The 21016-nt window shown below is 34.8% G+C and overlaps 1 protein-coding gene across 1 annotated transcript; it reads left to right on the top strand.

Moving 5' to 3' along the window:
• The first annotated feature begins 6671 nt into the window (after window positions 1-6671).
• LOC127712948 (solute carrier family 22 member 21-like) lies at window positions 6672-13134 on the top strand. The gene is made up of 6 exons (XM_052219535.1): window positions 6672-6960; window positions 7941-8072; window positions 9215-9297; window positions 10272-10389; window positions 11114-11186; window positions 12934-13134. The coding sequence occupies exons 1-6, from the start codon at window positions 6851-6853 to the stop codon at window positions 13132-13134; spliced, it is 717 nt and encodes a 238-aa protein (XP_052075495.1). The 5' UTR covers window positions 6672-6850.
• The last annotated feature ends 7882 nt before the right edge of the window (window positions 13135-21016 follow it).

Genomic DNA, 21016 nt, shown 5'->3' with positions numbered 1-21016 from the left:
TTCAACCAATTACAAGAATATTAACTTGTAAAAGAAATCTTGTTTTCTGATCATGTACCCTGGTCACGCCTTGTCTTTTACGATCAAAATAATGCGTTGCCTATTCTTTCACGACCAGTCTTACCTATACAGTATCAATCATTCATGGAAAGGGATAATAGTAACATGAATTGCAAAAAACACCGAACATCATGCACTTATTTTCGAGCAACAATTGACTCCTCTGAAATACAGACTTACAAACAAGAACAACAACAAACACCATATGGTCTAGTATTTATACCATACACTACTATTTCAATATGCAATGTACTAGTTATAATTACTATGCACTGACGTCTGAAATATAAAACACATTGCCTTTACATTTCATCTAATCGGATATTGAGATAAGTTCATTTATCAAACTTTGTCGATTTCAAACAGGTGTACATTACTATAAATATCAACCGATCTACGTTACTGGTGGTGATTGGAGGTGGATAAAGAATAGACAGATGGCAAAAAATGACGTACTACGCCTTCGGTGATGGAGAACCCAATGGACCCATAGCATCTCCACAAGACTGTATGTACTTCTTTGCTTCGGAAATATATCACTTCTATAATGTCATGTGTGATAATAGAAACCAACTTGGAGGTTACATTTGTAAAAAATAAAACAAATTCTTAAACTGTTGTGTTCTTTATACAAATATATCATTTTGTTAATTTTTGTTTTCTATATGGTGTGAATCAACTTCTATGCTCCGGACAGATAACATACTATAGTGTCATGTATGATATGGAAGCTTAAGCTATCTTGGATGTTCCATTTCTGAAAAAAGCTATAATTGATTAAATTGTTCGAATTACGTGTCATTCACAAATATATCATTTGCTGATTATTGTGGTCTATTAGTGGTATAAATCAAAGTCGATTAGAATATACATCAATTAGAAAGCATCCCAACGACACACACCCCGGTAACTAAAAGGCATTTAGAGGTTAACACGTGGTCTTCAACAATTAACTGCAGATATAGTATTTTTAACCCCAAGGCAGAAAATCCTTTTAACTCTGGTGGTCTGATGCCTGGTATAATTCAAGTACAAGTACATACTGGCATTTACATTGTAATGGTTGGCCTGATCTGTATAAAGTCAAATGAATATGCTCAGTGGAATGGAGTTTAAATTAATGGACGACATGACTCATGGCCTGGAGTATGGTGCTGTGTTAGATTTAACAAAAAAAATCTTGGACGGATTTGGATTTGAAGAACAAGGTCACAATATGGATACACATAGAAAAATTGGAAAAGACTTATTAAAAGCCTATATCCTGTCGATATTGTTTACTTATATGTTGACATTGCGCAAGGTTATGTGTTTCTCATAGATATAGGAAGATGTGGTATGAGTGCCAATGAGACAACTCTCCATCCAAGTTACAATTTATAAAAGTAAACCATTATAGGTCTCAGACTGTTTATGACGTCTTTACACTAAATCCGTTGGATGTGTACTATGATTTTTATTTGTTTCACTTAATTAGCTTACATTACGTTATGTGAATTGCCCCATATTTTTTTTTATCCCAAGACCTATAGCTTACTATACGTTAAGTGAATTGTTTCACATTTTTTTATCCTGAGTTTTATTCCAAGACCTCCTATAGCCTACTATGCATTATGTGAATTGTTTCACATCTTGTTATCCCGAGACCTCCTCTACATATGATATGTGAACTGCCCCACATTTTGTTATCCCGAGACATATAGCTTACTATGCGTAATATGAATTGTTTCAAATCTTGTTATCCTGAGATCTATATCTTGCTATACGTTATGTGAATTGTTTCACATTTTTTTAATCCCGAGACCTCTAGTAGTTTACTATACGTTATATACATGTGAATTGTTTTGTTTTTATCCCAAGACCTCCTATAGCTTTCTATACGTGATGGGGTTTTGTTCATTGTTTGAGGCATATGGAGACCTGTAATTATTCATATCTATGTCCTTTGTCTTTATTGATAGTTGTCTAATTGGCAGTTATAGCACATCTCCTTAGTATGCTCCCCAAAACAAATGTCGGGAGCATCTAGTTGTTGCTTCGTGCGTCTGTTCGTTCGTCGTCCGACTGTCAACCTGCTTGTCTGACACAAATAGTTTCCGGGTAATAACTTGAGTTTTCCTTGCTTAATTGGAACACAGGAAAGGGAGCTTATTTTTGTTTTTCTCAATTTTAATGTGTTGTACGGTCGGATAATTATGCGGCAGTGCCAGCTTTACACTTGTTTTTGAATAGAGCAAATCATTTTTTTTAACTGTAATTGATATGAAAGAGATTCTTATAAAGCCTGTTTCCTTTTATCTAGAAAGGCAGAAGCAGTTAATAGCAAAAAATGACCAGCAAAACACGATGTACAATTTAGTTCCATGACCAAATATGTCAATTGACTTTTTTCTGTTTATCGAATTTATGCCCTTAAATGAAAATTTTGACCTTTTGTTTGCATTGTTTCAGCTTTGAACCAATTAAATAAACTGGATATGACGAAAACATTGAATGTGTGTGTGGATTTATATTACATTTTTTTTTATCCAAGATGGCTGCCATGATTAAAAATTGAAATAGTCTTATAATGGTAAATCAAAACTGTAGCGGAATGGGAAAATCTTACAAAAGCGTATATTCTCGGAAATTCCGGAACTCAATAAATCCCCCAAAAACTGTTCAGAAATTCTTTGTTTCTATTCTTTATTCACGTTTAGTTTTATATATATAACCTTGAATTTACTAAAGGATATAGCGAAACTGTAAACAGAAAAATTGACAGACCTGTAAATTGAGAACCACAAATTATTCATATAATACTTCGGAGACCGCTTACGGGAGGAATCTTCGATACTTTTTCGAGGGAGGGGTGTTGAAGATCGGGACGTGGCATCAAAAATTTTGTATTTTCTTTGTATCCTGAATGTTTCGTCATTCTCAATTTGTGATACAGGGGGGTAAATGCATTTATTGCTGATTTGTTTTTGTTCTGAACATAGATGTTCATGAAATATTTTCCACTGGACTAAAAAACTTCTATCAATCAATCTTATGATCATTGAAATATCAATCTACCTATTTAGTTTACATTATGGGGATATCATAGATAACGGGAGTTATGATAATACATAACGGATGACAAACATAAATAAAAATAAATATTTATGCAAATTAAAATATAACTATCTCGTGACTAATCTCTCTTGAACGGGACAATTAATAAAATATATTTCCATGGAGTGCACATTCTTCAAGAGGACCAATAAGAAATATTATTCGTAAAAAGAGCTTTTCATATGTTACAAATGCATGCTTTATCACTGTCTGTGACCTAGTTCAATGTAAGTACACAATTACCTATTGTATAACTGATAAAAATTACAACATACATGTGATCAGAAAATGGACATGTAAATGAATGCATGGGGCACATTGCATTAGCTCCATTTCTTGAAATAAACGAAAATTAGCGCAAATGCAAAGCACCGGAATGCAAGTGCTTGTACATAAATTAAAATAAAACCACCAGGTATACAGAAGATATCGGAACGCAATAACATGAAGATTCATAGAAGAAGAAAGGCGAAAGATACCAAAGGAACATTCAAACTCATAAGTCGAAAATAAAATGACAACGCCATGGCAAAAAAAGAAAAAAAAAACAAGAGACAAACAACAAGAGACAAACAACAGTAGTAGTGACTTGTCGCACAATTGTCCACAATTCTAAAGTCCACAACACCGCTAAAGTCCACAACAAATTTCCGCTAAGGTCCACAACGCCGTTAAAGTCCACAAACTTATAGTTCAGAGAAGACGGGTTTTCATACAACACATTTAGGAAATAAATGGAAAAAGGGAAGTAATTGATCCTTTGAGTTATCTTAAATTTAACTGCATGGTCAATCAATAAATATTAACATATATTATGATATCTAAAACACTTATTCTATAGACAGTAAGATTGATTGATTGTTCCTTGCGTAATGCCAAGTGGCAAATATTTCATGCATGCCAAGGACGAGAACAAATAAACAAATATAATATTAATATCACAAGAAGGTTTTCTGTGAGGGTATGTTGGTCAAGGGCAAAAACTAGCGGACACATCAGAGAGTCGTTGCAAGGGTTCTTTGACGTGCAGAGAGAGCGAGGCACTACACTAGACATCGGGTTCAACGTCCTCATTCTGACAGGACGTAGTAAGAAGTTGTAGTGTTAAATGAAAAAAAGATAAAATTACTAAGCTTTAATTTTAAACAAAACTATAAGAAATATAAATTCAATCATTTCAACACATATGTTTTAGATGACGTCAGATGTGAATGAATATTTAGAGGATATATTAGATGACATTGGTGGACTTGGACTTTTTCAATGGATCTTAATCACAATCGTCTTAGGGAGTAAAATATCAGTATCATGGAGTACTTTAATGATGACGTTTGGCGGGGCAATACCTGACTGGCATTGTTTCTGGATTACGGAAAATGGTACAGAGTACTATACAAATCAGACATTTATGAAAACCTGTGAACTAGACAATACATCAGTACCAGTGATTTGCCAGTCTCAGATCTATGATCCGGATATGGCTACTGTTGTCAGTGAGGTAAGCTTTCGAAATTTCAAGGAACTGCTCAATCTTAAAGATTACTGACTTTCACCGTAGCTTTTAAACAAGGTTCTTTTCTAATCATTTAGTTATCGGATGGTTGTTTTATTGTAATTTTTCCAGTTTTTTGTTGTAATGACATTGTCGATAAACTCTCGTTTTGCGAGTTCTTTGCTCACCGCCGGTTTTTGTTGGGTTCCTGATGCCCAGTCTTTGATTTTTACTTTATTTGTTTTGTATACTGTTTCTTGTCTTTGCGTCGTTTTTCGTTTTTCCATGTATTTGACAGTTTGTCATTGACCTATAGTTTAAATATCGCTTTGGTACATGTATCTTCCACCTTTCTTGAATGTTACTAAAGGTTTTTAAATTAGCATTCGGATATTTTATTTTATTTAACGGCTAAAACAACAATTCAGAAACTATCTGACCTTGGACCGTTCTGAATAAAAAAATATAATCACTTATAAGCAGCTGTGGGATTAAAAAGTTATTTCCACAGATACATGTACGTACCAGACACGATAACCAAAGAGAACAAGATGAATAGAATTTCGGTAGCATTCAATCCAGAAGACACAAAGAACTCACAATTAAAAAATAGTACCGAAATAGGAAGAAGACTGCATGCACCACAATAAAAAAAGACATGGTCCTAAAGAGAAAGCATTTCTCGAGACGCATACAGAACCAGTGTCATATAATTAAATATTGGATGCAAAAAAAAATGTTGATTCATGATAATAAAAAGCTTTGAACTATTAACTAAAGAGACATGTTGATTACGATTTTGATTACAAAATACTAGTGTTATACTTGTATCTTTAGATTTTGTCATTTATAAAAAGATTTTTTGTTGATGGTAGATTGCTGATAGCCTTGTTAAATTCAATCATTACTCTTGAAGACTGTGGTCAATTTCGAGTTCCTGGTTATCGTTTAAGATTAGAACATATACATGTAAGAATAGGAGGCCTATAGTGTTGTTTGGTTTATGTTTCTTTATCATTACCCCCACATCTCCTTTTATTCATTTTTGTATACACAATTCGATTATATCCTGATTAAAAATATAAGGGTGAGAAAAAAATGCAATGCACGAGGTAACGAGTTTAATAATAACAAAAAAAAAAAACGCAAAATGCTATCCTTTGGAAAAGTTTTCACCGACTTAATCCCTAAATGTATATATAATGTGCTTTAAAACCAAAATTCACACATGTTTAACATATCTACATGCTTATATTACAGTGGGATCTGGTTTGCGAAAAAGACTGGATATCATCCACAATAACAACTATACAAATGGGAGGGCTTTTATTCGGTGGATTTGTGTCCGGACAATTAGCAGACGTTCTAGGGAGAAAATTTACGTACTTCGCGGCGCTTTTCATTTTGTTGGTCTTCAATGGAGCAGCAGCATTTTCTACATCATGGGAAATGTTTGCGGTTTTCAGATTCTTTATTGGCATTGGATGTGGTTTTTACTTAACTGTATATTTTACGTTTTTAATTGAATTTACTCCTCGGACATACCGATCTATGTTAGTAGCACTTCCGTTTTGGCCAGTTTTTTGTATCATCTACGCATGTCTGTGCTGGTGGTTGCACGAGTGGAAGTATATACAATTAGCTATCGCTGCAACTAATATACCTTTCATTTTAGCAATATTGTAAGTTGGATTTATTTGTAATTTTTCTCCAACGAATGTGATTCCAGTTTATCCTATTTTTGTAAAAAAAAGCTTGATTAAATCTACCTTTTGGCAAAGTATAAGAAAACTCTATCTATACCGATGAATAAAAGACAACTTTTGTGTTTCAAGGATTAAAATTGTGTACATCAGACGCGCGTTTCCTCTACAAAAGACTCATCAGTGACGCTCGAATGAAAAAAGTTTAAAAGTCCAAATGAAGTACGATGTTTGAGAGTATAAACAGATACTTATATGTTTACTTAAAAGGGTCTTTGTATACAATTTTTAAACATTTTATTCGTATATTTACATTTTAACGTCAATTATTAACACAAGCGATTCGATATAATTCTTATTTTTTTTTTCACAAAGTTTTGTTCCTGAGAGTTACAGATGGCTAGTTTCGAACGGAAAGATTACAAAAGCTCACAGCGTTATTGCAAAAATTGCTAAAATCAACGGTAAACCTCCACCAGATTTTAAAACGTTTTATGAGATGGCATCGCAAGCAATAAAGTTGAAATCAACCGAGAAAAAATATACGATTTTAGATGTCATAAAAAATAGACGTTTACTGAGGTATAACGTTCTATTATCAGTTGGATGGTAAGTTAAATACGTTTACTTTCTTCGTCATACTCCTGTGTACTCTTCAAGCTTTTAATATTTTTCATGAATTTGATTGAAACACGTGTACCCGTTCCAGTGATTTATAAGTGTTACCTGTATGTTATGGCTCCTTCATAACGATGTTTGCTGCTCTTTTTTTTTTAAACTTTTTGTCAGATATTCGGAATCCTCAGGTTTTATCCATGTAGTGACATATTAAAAAATTTGCTTGCTTACCCTAATCTTCTTTTCATAATTTAATGCATATAGTTTATAAAGATATTTTTTTTCAAAATCTTATGAAATCCTTGTTATTTAATCATTGTTTTTGAAAGAAAAAACTATACCAATGTTACATGTAGAGATATTCATTTCCCGCCAAATTTTCAATGGCTTATATCTCAAAAACAAGAACATGGAACTATAATTCTATCCTGCTTTTTTGTTTGGTTATTCATATAATTTCAATTTATAACAGTCTCAGCTTGTTTTTTTGAAACAGAGTAGTGAACAACCTTAAGTCTCAAATATTGTGAATAAAATTACCAGACACTAACAAAGACCTGCCACCAACAACAATTCTAGGAAAACACCCAAACACATTGATATAGGCATGATACAACTACTGACGGGGTTTTCTGACTTGGGATTGGCACATAAACATGTGGCGGGTTAAACTTATTTGTGCGATCATTTTAGGATTCGGCATTGGTCACACTCCCGATTTGATATGCGTTGACTGATTCAGATATAGTTGTCTTACAAAAACAAATAAAAGAACACTGTAGTTAAGGACTGTTAAACTGACTTGGCCTTAATTTTCATTTAGTTGGTAGTTCTGGAAAGTACCATTTATAGATAATTTGATAAGTTTCTGGAATGCTTGACTGCTTTTCCGGCAATTATTACATTATCTATCTCTGTTGCACATATACATTAAGTAATCATAACAATGTCCTGAACTTCTGTCGCTGCAGGCTAAGTTGTGGATATGGATATTATGCTATATCGTTCGGAGTACAACAACTCTCGGGAAATCTCTATGTTAACTTGATTCTCATCAATGCTATGGATATTATAGGAATAGTGGTGTGGTATCTCGCAAACTGGTGAGTAAGGTATTTATATTAAAGGAAAGTGCATTAGGCATATTTCGCATCACACGTTTTTCAGTACATAAAAAGTAAAATTACAAAAATACCGAACTCCGAGGAAAATTCTAAACGGAAAGTCCCTAAGTAAATGGCAAATTCAAAAGCTCAAACATATCAAACGAATGGATAACAACTGTCATATTACTGACTTGGTACAGGCATTTTCTTATGTAGAAAATGGTGGATTAAACCTGGTTTTATAGCGAGCTAAACGTCTCACTTGTATGACAGTCGCATAAAATTCCATTATATTGACAACGATGTGTGAACAAAACAAACCGACATAGCATATTCCGCATTACACGTGCTCACGTACGGTAGGCCTATCACACGCATTTCAGTACGCTAGGCATATTCCGCATCCGACGTGTTTCAGAACGATAGGGATATTCAGCATCACACGTGTTTCAGTACGGTAGGCATATTCCGCATCACACGAGTTTCAGTACGGAATTCCTCTTCCCCATCACACGTGTTTCAGTACGGTAGGCATATTCCGCATCACTCTCGTTTCAGTACGGTAGGCATATTCCGCATCACACGAGTTTCAGTACGGAATTCCTCTTCCGCATCACATGTGTTTTAGTACGGTAGGAATATTCCGAATCACATGTGTTTTAATACGGTAGGCATATTCCGAATCACATGTGTTTTAGTACGGTAGGCATATTCCGCATCACATAAGTTTCAATACGGTAGGCATATTACGCATCACATGTGTCCCAGTACGGTAGGCATATTCCGCATCACACGTGTTTCAGTAATACAAGCGTATCCATTGTCGTATGGGTTCCAACTGCTTCATTGGTTCCGGTGACACTCCGTTTCAGAATTTACTCAATTCCGGGTAATATTTTTAAAAGCTTTATAATTTTAATTTTTAGGGTACAATCCTTAAGGGCGAATTGCATGGCATGGTGACAAAATATTATAGTAAAATAAATCGTAACAACTTCAATCAAGAAAAAAAAGACTAACTCAATAGTATGGAAATCATACACAGATAGCAAACCACACACGTATGATAGAAATATTAATGAATTGTGGCAGATTAATTTGTTTATTGTGTTTTAACTTTGATATATTATAATTTTCAGCCTTGGCAGGAAATGGACAACTTTTATGTTATTTCTGATTGGTGGATCAATGGGCATTGTTGTTGGAATAATTCAGTTCATAGGTTAGATTTGTGAATATAAGAAGCTTTTACTATTCAAATGTAACGTTGAAAACATTATAATTTTAAGTTATTTTCAGTCTAACATAACCTTTAAAGCTTGTTAAAAATTGAACAGAAACAAATCCGAAACGACTGTAAATATAACAATAAGATGTGGTATGATTGCAAATGAGACAACTCTCCATCAGAGACTAAATGACATAGAAGTTAACAACTATAGGTCACTGTACGGCCTTCAACAATGAGCAAAACTCATACTGCATAGTCAGCTATAAAAGGCCCCAAATGACAAATGTAAAACTATTCAAACGAGAAAACTAACGGCCTGATTTTGTCTACAAAACAATGAACGAAAAACAATTATGATATACAGCAACAAACGACAACCACTGAATTACGGGCTCCTGACTTGGACAGGCAAATACAGAATGTAGCAAGGTTAAACATGATTGCAAGCGCCCAACCTCCTAACCTGGGACAGTCGTGTAACAGCACCTATAAAAATCAGTTGAAAAGGGCTTAACTCATCAGATCGACACAAAGCAGAACAACAAGTAACAAAACCATAGACCGGACGTGGCAGGGTATTTATACATCCCTACAACAAAAATACAGTAAGTACAGAACTGAGAGTACTCGCAGTAACTGTAAGCTTATTCCCACGCCGCCAATTGGAGAAACCGGTATTTGGAAAAGCTTCGTGTTTATTCGTTGGAAAATTATAAGTAATTGTATGCTCACATTTTTTTGTGTATTTTTACAAATTTTATCCAAAAGAGGTTTAGTGACAAAGAATGTCTTTCAAACAAACAAATATTGACATTGCCGTAATATTGAATTTGGAAAAAGGTGTAGTGGCAAAATCTTTGTCTGTCCTTTAAATATGTAGATTATATTATAGATGCGTAATACTTGATTCAACTGTAGATGCGGAAAACAGGACTCCACGTTACACTATTTTTGTTTCATTTCAGACCTATCAGATAAAGACGAGTTGGTTAATGGCTTTGCATTAGCATCAAAACTTTGTGTGTCATCAGGATGGTCTGCACTCATGATTTTGACCTCTGAACTATACCCAACTGTAGTAAGGTTAGTTACAGGAATATTAAGGTAATATTTATCTCCCCTGTTAATCATTTCTACCCCCAAGAATTGACTAGGGTATGAAAATATGGTCACATGGACTTCTCCCATTCGTCAGTAAAACCATGCTAAAGAATAGGTGTGCGGGATGTACAAATACGCAGTCACGTCAGGTCGGAATGTGAACGTTCAGTCTGACGCTCTCAGCACGCTAAAACACTTTTGTAACAAAATTGTAGGGTTTTGTGTGTGGTCTGGTTCAAACTCTATCTAGCATACCCTCTTTTTTCAGTGAAAGTAAAAAAAATTAACTCATCATTGCGGTCAAACCATTTTACAGAACCTACATACAAGTACCTATCTATAGCTATTTGTATGAATTGTTAAATTGTTCTCATCCTTAATATAAATGCAATTATTGTCAATGGACGTAAAACAAATATCAACCAGTCAAGTGGTATAAAACTAAGGAGATGAGGTACATGTATGATTGCCACCAGATAGCGTTGATGTAAGCAAACAAAGGCCTATGTACCGCCTTCAACAATGAGAAAAAACGAATACCGTTTATACAGCTCCAAATTAAGTAGATATAAGCAACTACAGGTCATCGCACACATTTGTAACTTATTCATACCGGTACATTTTAAATCATTTGTCTTTTAGACTTATGGAGACTCCTACTATATTTATCTGCCGGTATACATTGTATTTGTATGTTGTTTTGCAGAAACATAGGATATGGCATTAACAACGCCGTGGCAAGATTGGGTGCTATGGTGGCACCACAGTTAGTATTTGCGGTATGGTATTTCACCTTTGTATATTTCGGATTCTGTCGCAGTATCTAACCACTGTCAATAAAAGTTTCGGTAAAATTTGTTCTTTTAAAATGTACGTCCAGCTTATGAACATATCTTTATCACAAACCTAATAAACCTTTCATGATGATGATGTCAAATGGAAGTTACTATTGAAGGCATTGATCTATTTTCCCCCGCAATTATGCTCCTTTTCACAAAACAAATCCCGTCTGAGCATGTTTAATGCAGCACACATGGGACTAAGATAAATGAAAGATACGGTGTAAATACATCCGGGTCGGTAATTGAGTAAGAAGGCCGTATTCATTGAGTTAGAAGGCCGTGTTCATTGAGTCAGAAGGTCGTGTTTATTGAGTATGAAGGCCGTGTTCATTGAGTTTGAAGGCCGTGTTCATTGAGTAAGAAGGCCGTGTTCATTGAGTTTGAAGGCCGTGTTCATTGAGTTAGAAGGCCGTGTTCATTGAGTTAGACGGCCGTGTTCATTGAGTTAGAAGGCCGTGTTCATTGAGTTAGAAGGCCGTGTTCATTGAGTTAGAAGGCCGTGTTCATTGAGATTGAAGGCCGTGTTCATTTAGTTAGAAGGCCGTGTTCATTTAGTTTGAAGGCCGTGTTCATTGAGTTAGAAGGCCGTGTTCATTGAGTTAGAAGGCCGTGTTCATTGAGATAGAAGGTCGTGTTCATTGAGTTAGACAGCCGTGTTCATTGACTTAGAAGGCCGTGTTCATCGAGTTAGAAGGCCGTGTTCATTGAGTTTGAAGGCTGTGTTCATTGAGTTAGAAGGCCGTGTTCATTGAGTTAGACGGTCGTGTTCATTGAGTTAGAAGGCCGTGTTCATTGAGTTTGAAGGGCGTGTTCATTGAGTTAGAAGTCCGTGTTCATTGAGTTTGAAGGCCGTGTTCATTAAGTTAGAAGGCCGTGCTCATTGAGTTTGAAGGCCGTGTTCATTGAGTTTGAAGGCCGTGTTCATTGAGTGAGAAGGCCGTGTTCATTGAGTTTGAAGGTCGTGTTCATTGAGTTTGAAGGGCGTGTTCATTGAGTTTGAAGGCCGTGTTCATTGAGTTTGAAGGGCGTGTTCATTGAGTTAGAAGTCCGTGTTCATTGAGTTTGAAGGCCGAGTTCATTGAGTGAGAAGGCCGTGTTCATTGAGTTTGAAGGCCGTGTTCATTGAGATTGAAGGCCGTGTTCATTGAGTTAGACGGCCGTGTTCATTGAGTTAGAAGGCCGTGTTCATTGAGTTAGAAGGCCGTGTTCATTGAGTTTGAAGGGCGTGTTCATTGAGTTTGAAGGCTGTGTTCATTGAGTTAGAAGGCCGTGTTCATTGAGTTAGAAGGCCGTGTTCATTTAGTTTGAAGGGCGTGTTCATTGAGATTGAAGGCCGTGTTCATTGAGTTTGAAGGCTGTGTTCATTGAGTTAGAAGGCCGTGTTCATTGAGTTGAAGGCCGTGTTCATTGAGTTAGAAGGCCGTGTTCATTGAGTTTGTAGGCCGTGTTCATTGAGTTTGAAGGCCGTGTTCATTGAGTTAGAAGGCCGTGCTCATTGAGTTTGAAGGCCGTGTTCATTGAGTTAGAAGGCCTTGTTCATTGAGTTTGAAGGCCGTGTTCATTGAGTTAGAAGGCCGTGTTCATTGAGTTAGAAGGCCGTTTTCATTGATTTTGAAGGCCGTGTCAATAGACAGGGTTGGCAAATTTCTTTCATACAAATAAATGAATTTATATTGCATTTCAGAGTGAGAAGATTGATGGTCTATCATATTTATCGTTTGCTGGAATGATGTTTTTGTCCGCCATACTAGTGGTCACTTTACCTGAAACAAACAAAACAGCATTGAAGGACACTATGGACATCACTTTAAGTCAGAAAAAGTCAGATAAACAAAGTATAACGAATCCCGGATACGAGAAAGAGGATTATGAAACAATAGATTAACATTAAAAACTTTATTCTACTTTTAGTGTTTTATTTGATTGTGTAGTAAGTTTAACATGAAAAGGCATAACAAATTTAACTGAATTTTCAAAATTATTCTTTATCAATTAATGACTTTAACGGGCATTCGGCTTTCTTGACTATCGCCTAACGGTTTCGTGCGATTGTTATTAGAAATAAATATACAGTCCTCCGATAATAATGCTGATGACAAGCTTATTAAGAAACAATGAAAAACATACGTGTCGACCCTATACTAGAGATGAAACAGAGGTAAACTCTTAGAATTACAAAGTAGCAAATCTCAGTTCTACTCACAAAATAATTTCAACCGATTTATTTGTTATAACTGAGTAACTGGAATATTGTCAACCGTTTAATTTTGGTTACAAAATCTCTATATTTGATAACATGGACCTATTAGTCGTAACTAGTTTGACTTTTTCTGTTTGTAGTGTAATGGGCGACTGAACATGAGGTACTCCACATGACGAATAAAAGTAAAGTTCTTTTGAAAACACCGTTAGCGATTAGCATTTTAATTTTCTCCGGTTTACCATGCTTTGGACCTTGTAGGTACTTGTATCTAGTTGGGCGTTTTCTTCTGTTTTAGCTTATACCGTGAGGCTGCTAAGGGAATAAGTTAAAGTTTCAGATAATGTGTATGCCATACATTTTAATATGTTTACCCAACCTTGGTAGCGTATTGACTCTCTCATCAAACGTAAGATATCCTCTGATTGATATTTATGTCAATAGGATAATGGCCAAGGTAAAGCTGCTATAAATAGGTAGAAGGTGGAGGAATTTGGTATATAAAAAGGTAGAAAATCGCAAAATAACAATAAAAATAAACCGTTAGTTGGAAACATCCAGTACAATACAATGGTCAAAAGAAAACAACTAAAAGAGAAATACCAGCCCACTAAACACTTAACAGAAAACTTTATATTGAACAAAAAAACTAAAATGAAACACATATATATCGGGTGTATTGGAAGGGCAAACAATGCACAATCCATCAGTGGCACCTGTCGTGGTGTTTATGTCCTGAATATTTCCGGCGACAAGTCCCATTCAGTAATCGTAATAAACGAGGAAAGTTTGACTTATTCATTCAATCTTGACAAACTTTACATACACTGCACTAAATACCGATATTTTTTTTTCATGTATGATATTACAACTGAATAATAAAGAATATAAAGCAGTCATATACATTATAAAATTTAGCAGAACATACCGAAGAAAAACTTAAAAACTCGATGTTAAGAACACTAGATGCATGGCAAACTGTTCAGATAAACAAAATCCTAATCTTTTGCATAATCTCGGGATAATAGGGACGCTGACATAAGAGGTAAGCGTAAACCATTAACAACTTCTAATACTCCATCATGAAAATCATAGAGGTCACCAGATGCCAGGGATTTTCTACCGGAATCACTAACAAGAACCTCCGGGAAAACATATTTCGTTGAAAAGTTTCCCATAAGCCGGAACTCTCGGAAGTATAAATTCGATTCTTCTGTTGGTATCCCACAAGTCTGTGGACTGCTTCCGGCGCATTCTAACACAATGCACACTTGTAAGTACATTTTATGTAGATACGTATGAAGACCATCAAAGGCGCCAAACGCAACGACCTTTCCCGATCCTTCCATAAGCTGATAGTAAAATTCGCAACACAAACTATTATCACAAACAGTTACAACGTCACCTGAGTTTTCTAATATTTTCATAGTGTATGTATCGTTGAATATTTCCCCCATAAAAGTTTCAGATGTTATAGATGGAGTATCATGTTTATCAATTTTGGTAGATATCTTTTCAACCAATACATGTTTTAAATCTGATGTTGCGTTTCGTTTACGATTTAGTTCTTTTTTCTTTCTGTCATAAACATCTTCCATAGAATTTGAATTCAAATCAGCAACTAGAAGTTTTGATTGGTTACTTATATCATTGTAAAAAGTTTTATAACCGTTTGCTGTATAAATTCCAGAACCGTATATCGAATCATTTGGCATTTGGAGATTGGCCGTAAGCAAATTTATCCCCATTCCCATGGCAAACGCAGAGTGAAACTGTATTGAAGAAAATAAAGGTGGAACATCAGTCCAAGCTGCTGGGTAAACAACATCTGTTATATTGTATACTTCAATCAAACTGATAGCTGGCGTCTTAAAAACTATATCTAAACTAGTAAAAAGTCCGAATCTTCCGAATGGAGTATCGAAATATATGTGTTCCGGTTCTACTGGTGCATCAAACTGAACTTCATTGTATAAATGCGTTTTATGATATCTAGCTATCAATGTCCCGTTACGGTCAAAAACAACATCTGTGTTGAATTGATAGTGACCGTCAGTTGGACAATTTGGATCACTTGATTTAATACATGTTTGGAAATTTCCCATATTAACAACCATATAAATGTTATTGGCCTGCGCAATACAACTCAAGTTCCATAAAATGTCACTGTTATTGTTATATTTTTCGGGATTAATACATGGATTCCATGTCTCTTTTGTAGGATCGGGGATATATTCTAGATACGGTTCAATTCCTTGCCTTGTGAAATCATTCCCGTATAGCCCATCATCAGGAAAAACAAGTATTTGAACGCCCTGCAAAAAAACAGACATTCAAGTAAATAATGATGGTTACAATAACATTAACGCTACCAATTTTACTGCACCAGATGCGCATTTCGACAAATAGTGTTTCTGCATTGATGCTCATGGCCAAAATATTTGAAAGTTCAAAACTAAATTCAAATTTTGAATAGCTGATAAAACAAAAAGAGTACAAAAAGTAAAACCAAATCCGGACAAAGAACCCTTAAAAGAGGTACATTCGATACATAGGCCAACTTTGCTCAATCGGTATATATTAAGTAAACTTTAATTAAACTACTGGTTGATATATGATTCTCTTCCAAACTTATTTTCAGAGAGTGCCCAGGGAAAAAAAACTAATGCACAATCAACAATCTGGAAACGTCACTATCATTCAAAAAGTGTTTGTCGTTAACGTTGTTTAAACTTCTTTGTGCATATTGTTAATGCACTTATGGATTGTTAAAGAAATTATGCTGATGTTTATCGATGTCATTTGGTAGCAGTATCTTGACCACACTTTATATTCCCATATTGTATACGTAAGAGTGCAATCATTTGATAAAGGCAATTTTTCTTTGCTATCCAAATGAAGTAGTTTCCGTCTACTAGCAATCAAACATGTGTATTGTGTTGATCCAGATTTTGAGAATGTAATAATTCTAATTTAAAGCAACCTACTTGATTCCTTGCTACTGACGCCACATTATTATAAATATCTATATTTTTCATCATATTATCTAACGCCTTCTGTCTGCTAACACTTGTATGTGTTCCATTTGGCTGGATAACACGATGGGCGTAAACTCCAGCTCTGTACGTGTTCTGAGTATAAACGACGGAGCAAAACATCAAACAATGGAACACACTTATCCAACCGACAAACTTCATCATCAAGGAATATCTTTATATTTAAGCACACTCTACACATTTATATTATATATCATGTATATTTATCAAGGTCATTTTCACTTTAGGTTTACTTTAATCAGCTAAGGCACACATAAATAAATCTGTGTAAATAGTCATACAGTTCATTAACACAACAACAGTACAAATATCACATAAGTACAAGTCTAAAATTAATGTACAGTATATATTTCTAAATGTATAGAAATGGTTGGCACACCCATGGTGAGCATTTGCCCCCCCCTCCCCCCCCCCCCTTTTCCCCCAATACGTATTCTTGTTAATTATTTGTCCAACTTAAAGTATGGTGTAATCTATCTATTATTTCCATATAAAGAAATTGTCATTTACAGTTCTGAAGTAGTTGATTTAGTGTTTATATTTTGAAGCCCCATTGACGTATGTTCAATGACCATTGAAAGAGAGACAGAAGCTAAAGATACCAAGTCGACAATCAAAACTCATAAGTCGAGAGAAACAATTTCACAAAGCATTTCAAAGACAATAAAGACTTTCCCGTTCAGATACTGAAAATTCATCTAAATGCAACATTCTTGTTAACAAATTAATATCCAAGCTGGCTGATTTGTCGCTACATTGAAAACTTCAATAACGAATAGCCATTTTTGTTTTAGTTTTTTTTTTATCTAATTCAACAAGAGTTTATTTATAACATTATTGTTTTGATTGAAATCTCTGTATTTAAGAAGAAACAAATATTAATTTCAGCACAAAACCAAGCAAGATTGCACAAGCTTGAGATGTCTCTCCTCATGATTTAGTTTTATGTTTAAAGTGTTTTGGATCAAGGTTTTACTAGAGATTTGATAAAAACTTATCAATATCAATAAAAATAAGAACAAGGTCACATCAACCAAGCCATATACATGCTTATCTTACAAACATTCCATTCACTAAAAGTAATTGACTTGCTTTTTATAGTATCAGCGAAACCGACGAAACCCCAAGCACTTAATGTTGACTAGTGAAACATGAAAATTATATCAAGGTCATATGAACCCTCAAGACAAACATGTACACCTTACAATTCTATTAGCCTGATATAGTTGACCGACCGCTTACAGTATCTCCAAATCGGACCTTATTGCGAAAACTTAATAACCTCTTATAAATGAACCATAAATAGGAGGCCAAGGGCAGATGAACCATGTCTGACGGACATATACACCTTACAATCATTTCATACATCCACTTTAGTCGACCTATTACTTATAGTATCTGAGAAACGGACCTAATCGCGCAAATTGAAATTAACCAATGAACCATCAAAATTAGGTCAGGTGAACCTTTCTATATAGATATGTACAATGTAAAAAAATTTGTATTAATCTCCCTTTTTGTCTTGGCTATAACTGTACCTAGTGGTAAATAGAGCATGGACATTGCAATTGTATGGTATTGTATTCACTTAAGGACAAGTTTATAGAAGTTTTACGTACTATTATCTGATACCTTTACTACATTTACGTGGTTAGAAAATCATAATTCTAAAAGATACAGGTTCAAGTAGCATGATGATATCAGAATTTTTAAGAAACTAGTTTCGATTAGTATTTGGTTATGTAGATTCTGTTTGGACGAGTTGACAAAATTTCAGCATCTGTTTGAGGTAGGACGAGATATATGTGACACTAAAAGTATTATTCGATCAATGTCAAATCACGCACTAACGGTTTGAAAAACATGTACACGAGAACGTTCACTTGATCATCGGCAGATGGTTTGCAGATTTATAAACATATCACGATATCAAATGAGGAAGTGTGGAATGATTGCCAATATGACAACTGTTTAACAGAGTCCAAATAACGTGGATAAAAGCATTTATAGATCACCGTACGACATTCAACAATGAGCCAAACCCATACCGTATAATCGACTATAAACGGCTCCAACATGACAAAATACGAAACAATTGAAACAAAAAAAACAACGGCCTGATTTTTGACAAAATAATTAACGAAAAATAAATATAACAAACAACAACCAACGACAACCACTGAATTAAAGGCTCCTCTGACTTAATAAATTACCAGTTACACACATATTGCGTACATTGAAATCTAAAACGTCACTACAGACAAGACTGATTGATTGATTGGTGTTTACGCCACTTTCAACGCTATTGTGCTATTTCATGGCGGTCAGTTTGTATTGGTGGAGGAGGCTGGAGTCCCCGGAGAAAACCACCGACCTTCAATAGGAAAACTGACAATCCTAGTCAATTAAGATTAGAGTCGGAGTGCATCCGCACGAGCGAGTTTCGAACTCACAAACCAAGTGTTGACTGGCTAGTGATTACAGTAGTTGAACTACTTAGACCACTCTTATGTCTTAAATTGTCCCTTATGTCATAAATGTTTGTTTTAATTCTCCTTTGTGAAACTGAAATATCCAAATCTAGAAAAGAACATTTATTGCTGTTACACCCACAGTACAATTCATGTTTTGACTTGCTTATATGTTTATTATATTCTGACTTAATTGAAAGAAATATATTTTTTGTTTCCAGTTTGAAATTCAACTAGTACATGTATGGTATTTATTTGTTATATTAGCTTTCAAGTTGAATTGTACATGTGTACATGGAGAATTCACTATTTTAATTGAGCTCTCAACATTCATTCCCCAACTGTGTCATTTTTTATTGAGAGTAAACGTAATTATACTTTTTGCTATACACAATGTTCTCTTGTTTTGGTACAAAAAAAAATGTATATCCATTTTCTCTTAAATGGAATAAACATTTCTTCGATATCAGATTGTACTGAACATTATAAGTGCCAATGTTAACATACATGTATACCAATCGAAGGTCATTCTCTTATAACAATGAAATCTGTGTATGTAGGTGTAGGTTCGTTCTTCAAGGACAAGATAAGTATACTAACACGCGAGTAGTTTTCAAAGCCTTTAAGAAATAATGACACTGATTTATGGACTTGCTCTCATTGTTTGTGGTAAGAACCCTTTAACTCAATTATTCATTAACAGCTAAAGAAAATCAATATACAACAATAGGGAGATGTGTTATGATTGCCAATGAGATAACTATCTATAAATAAGTGGATATAAGCAATTATAGGTCACCGTATGTATGACTATATCTATGTATAAAAAGCTCTTTTAGTTCATTTATATGTTTTGGAGTTTAGTATGACGTCCATTTTCACTGAACTAGTACACATTTTTATTTAGGAGCCAGCTGAAGCCCGCCTCCTGGTGCGGAATTTTCTCGCTGTGTTGAAGACCCATTGGTGGCCTTCGGCTGTTTACTGCACTTTGGTGGGATTGTTGTCCCTTTGACATATTCCCCATTTCCATTCTCAATTTTATCTTAATTGAAAACTTAATTCCATAAAAATAATGACAGATTATATGAAATAAATTTTACATAATGATATACTGTGATGTAAGTAATCCAGTATACAATATATCAACCCGACAGAAATGATTATCTGTTTGCTGTTTAAGTTTATAGTGTGCTGAAAATTTTAGTTACGGTACCGTTAAACCATTGCGCTAAAGAAACTACTGCAATAGATGTTCGTCACATATTAAGGTCAGGTAGAGATGCGACACCGTTAACTCTAATGTGAAAAGATTCTAAAGACGTTTGGTAATCCTTCAGTGTCGTTGTCGACAAATTTATGCTGTCTGCTCTAATTCACAGCCTTTAACAGTCTAAGAAATAAATTAATTAGTGAAAACAGTAAAGTGCTTTTTATGAATACGAAATGGTCTTATTTAGAAGTACTACCGTATATGTACAACAATTTTCCATATGACACACGTCCAACTAGTCAGATCGACATACATAAAACAAATTATCTATGGGCAATAACAATCATAAGTCTTATGAAAACTAGAGTTGAACTGATGTACTCCAGGCAGGACAACATTTCCAGCTTCACTAGTAACAATGACGCTTTCACAATATTGTTTGACTCTCCAATAACACATGACTGACTAGTGAATATAATACTAATGTTGTTCTGATGTATTTAGTTTCAGTAATTTATGCTGCTAGTGTATGTGAAGACCACAACACAAAAGCATGTCAGAGATTAGCTGCCATAAAACCAGATATGTGTCAGGACAACTGTACATCAAGTATATGCCCCAGAACATGTGGACGCTGTCGTACGTAAAAATGAATTAAAAACATATTTTAGTTTAGTTATGTCACTATCAACTTGCTTATTCAGGCACATCCTCTTACGGGAATTTTACATGAACAGCATTTAAGTGAAGTGAGCTTAAACATTATTTCTTTCCATTGGTCTCACGTCAAGCAAACACCTGTGTTATAAAACCATTCATTTTAGGTC

This window comes from Mytilus californianus, unplaced genomic scaffold, assembly GCF_021869535.1.
Source record: "Mytilus californianus isolate M0D057914Y unplaced genomic scaffold, xbMytCali1.0.p SCAF_8, whole genome shotgun sequence".
NCBI classification, from domain to species: Eukaryota; Metazoa; Mollusca; class Bivalvia; order Mytilida; family Mytilidae; genus Mytilus; species Mytilus californianus.
This window is presented reverse-complemented; position numbering and strand designations above follow the sequence as displayed.

Bases quoted from the DNA above. Each gene is read 5' to 3' on its own strand.
- LOC127712948 (XM_052219535.1), top strand. From the start codon at position 6,851: ATGGCATCGCAAGCAATAAAGTTGAAATCAACCGAGAAAAAATATACG. The intron at 6,961-7,940 runs GTAAGTTAAATA...CTGTCGCTGCAG, and splicing joins GTTCTATTATCAGTTGGATG to GCTAAGTTGTGGATATGGAT. The intron at 9,298-10,271 runs GTTAGATTTGTG...GTTTCATTTCAG, and splicing joins TGGAATAATTCAGTTCATAG to ACCTATCAGATAAAGACGAG.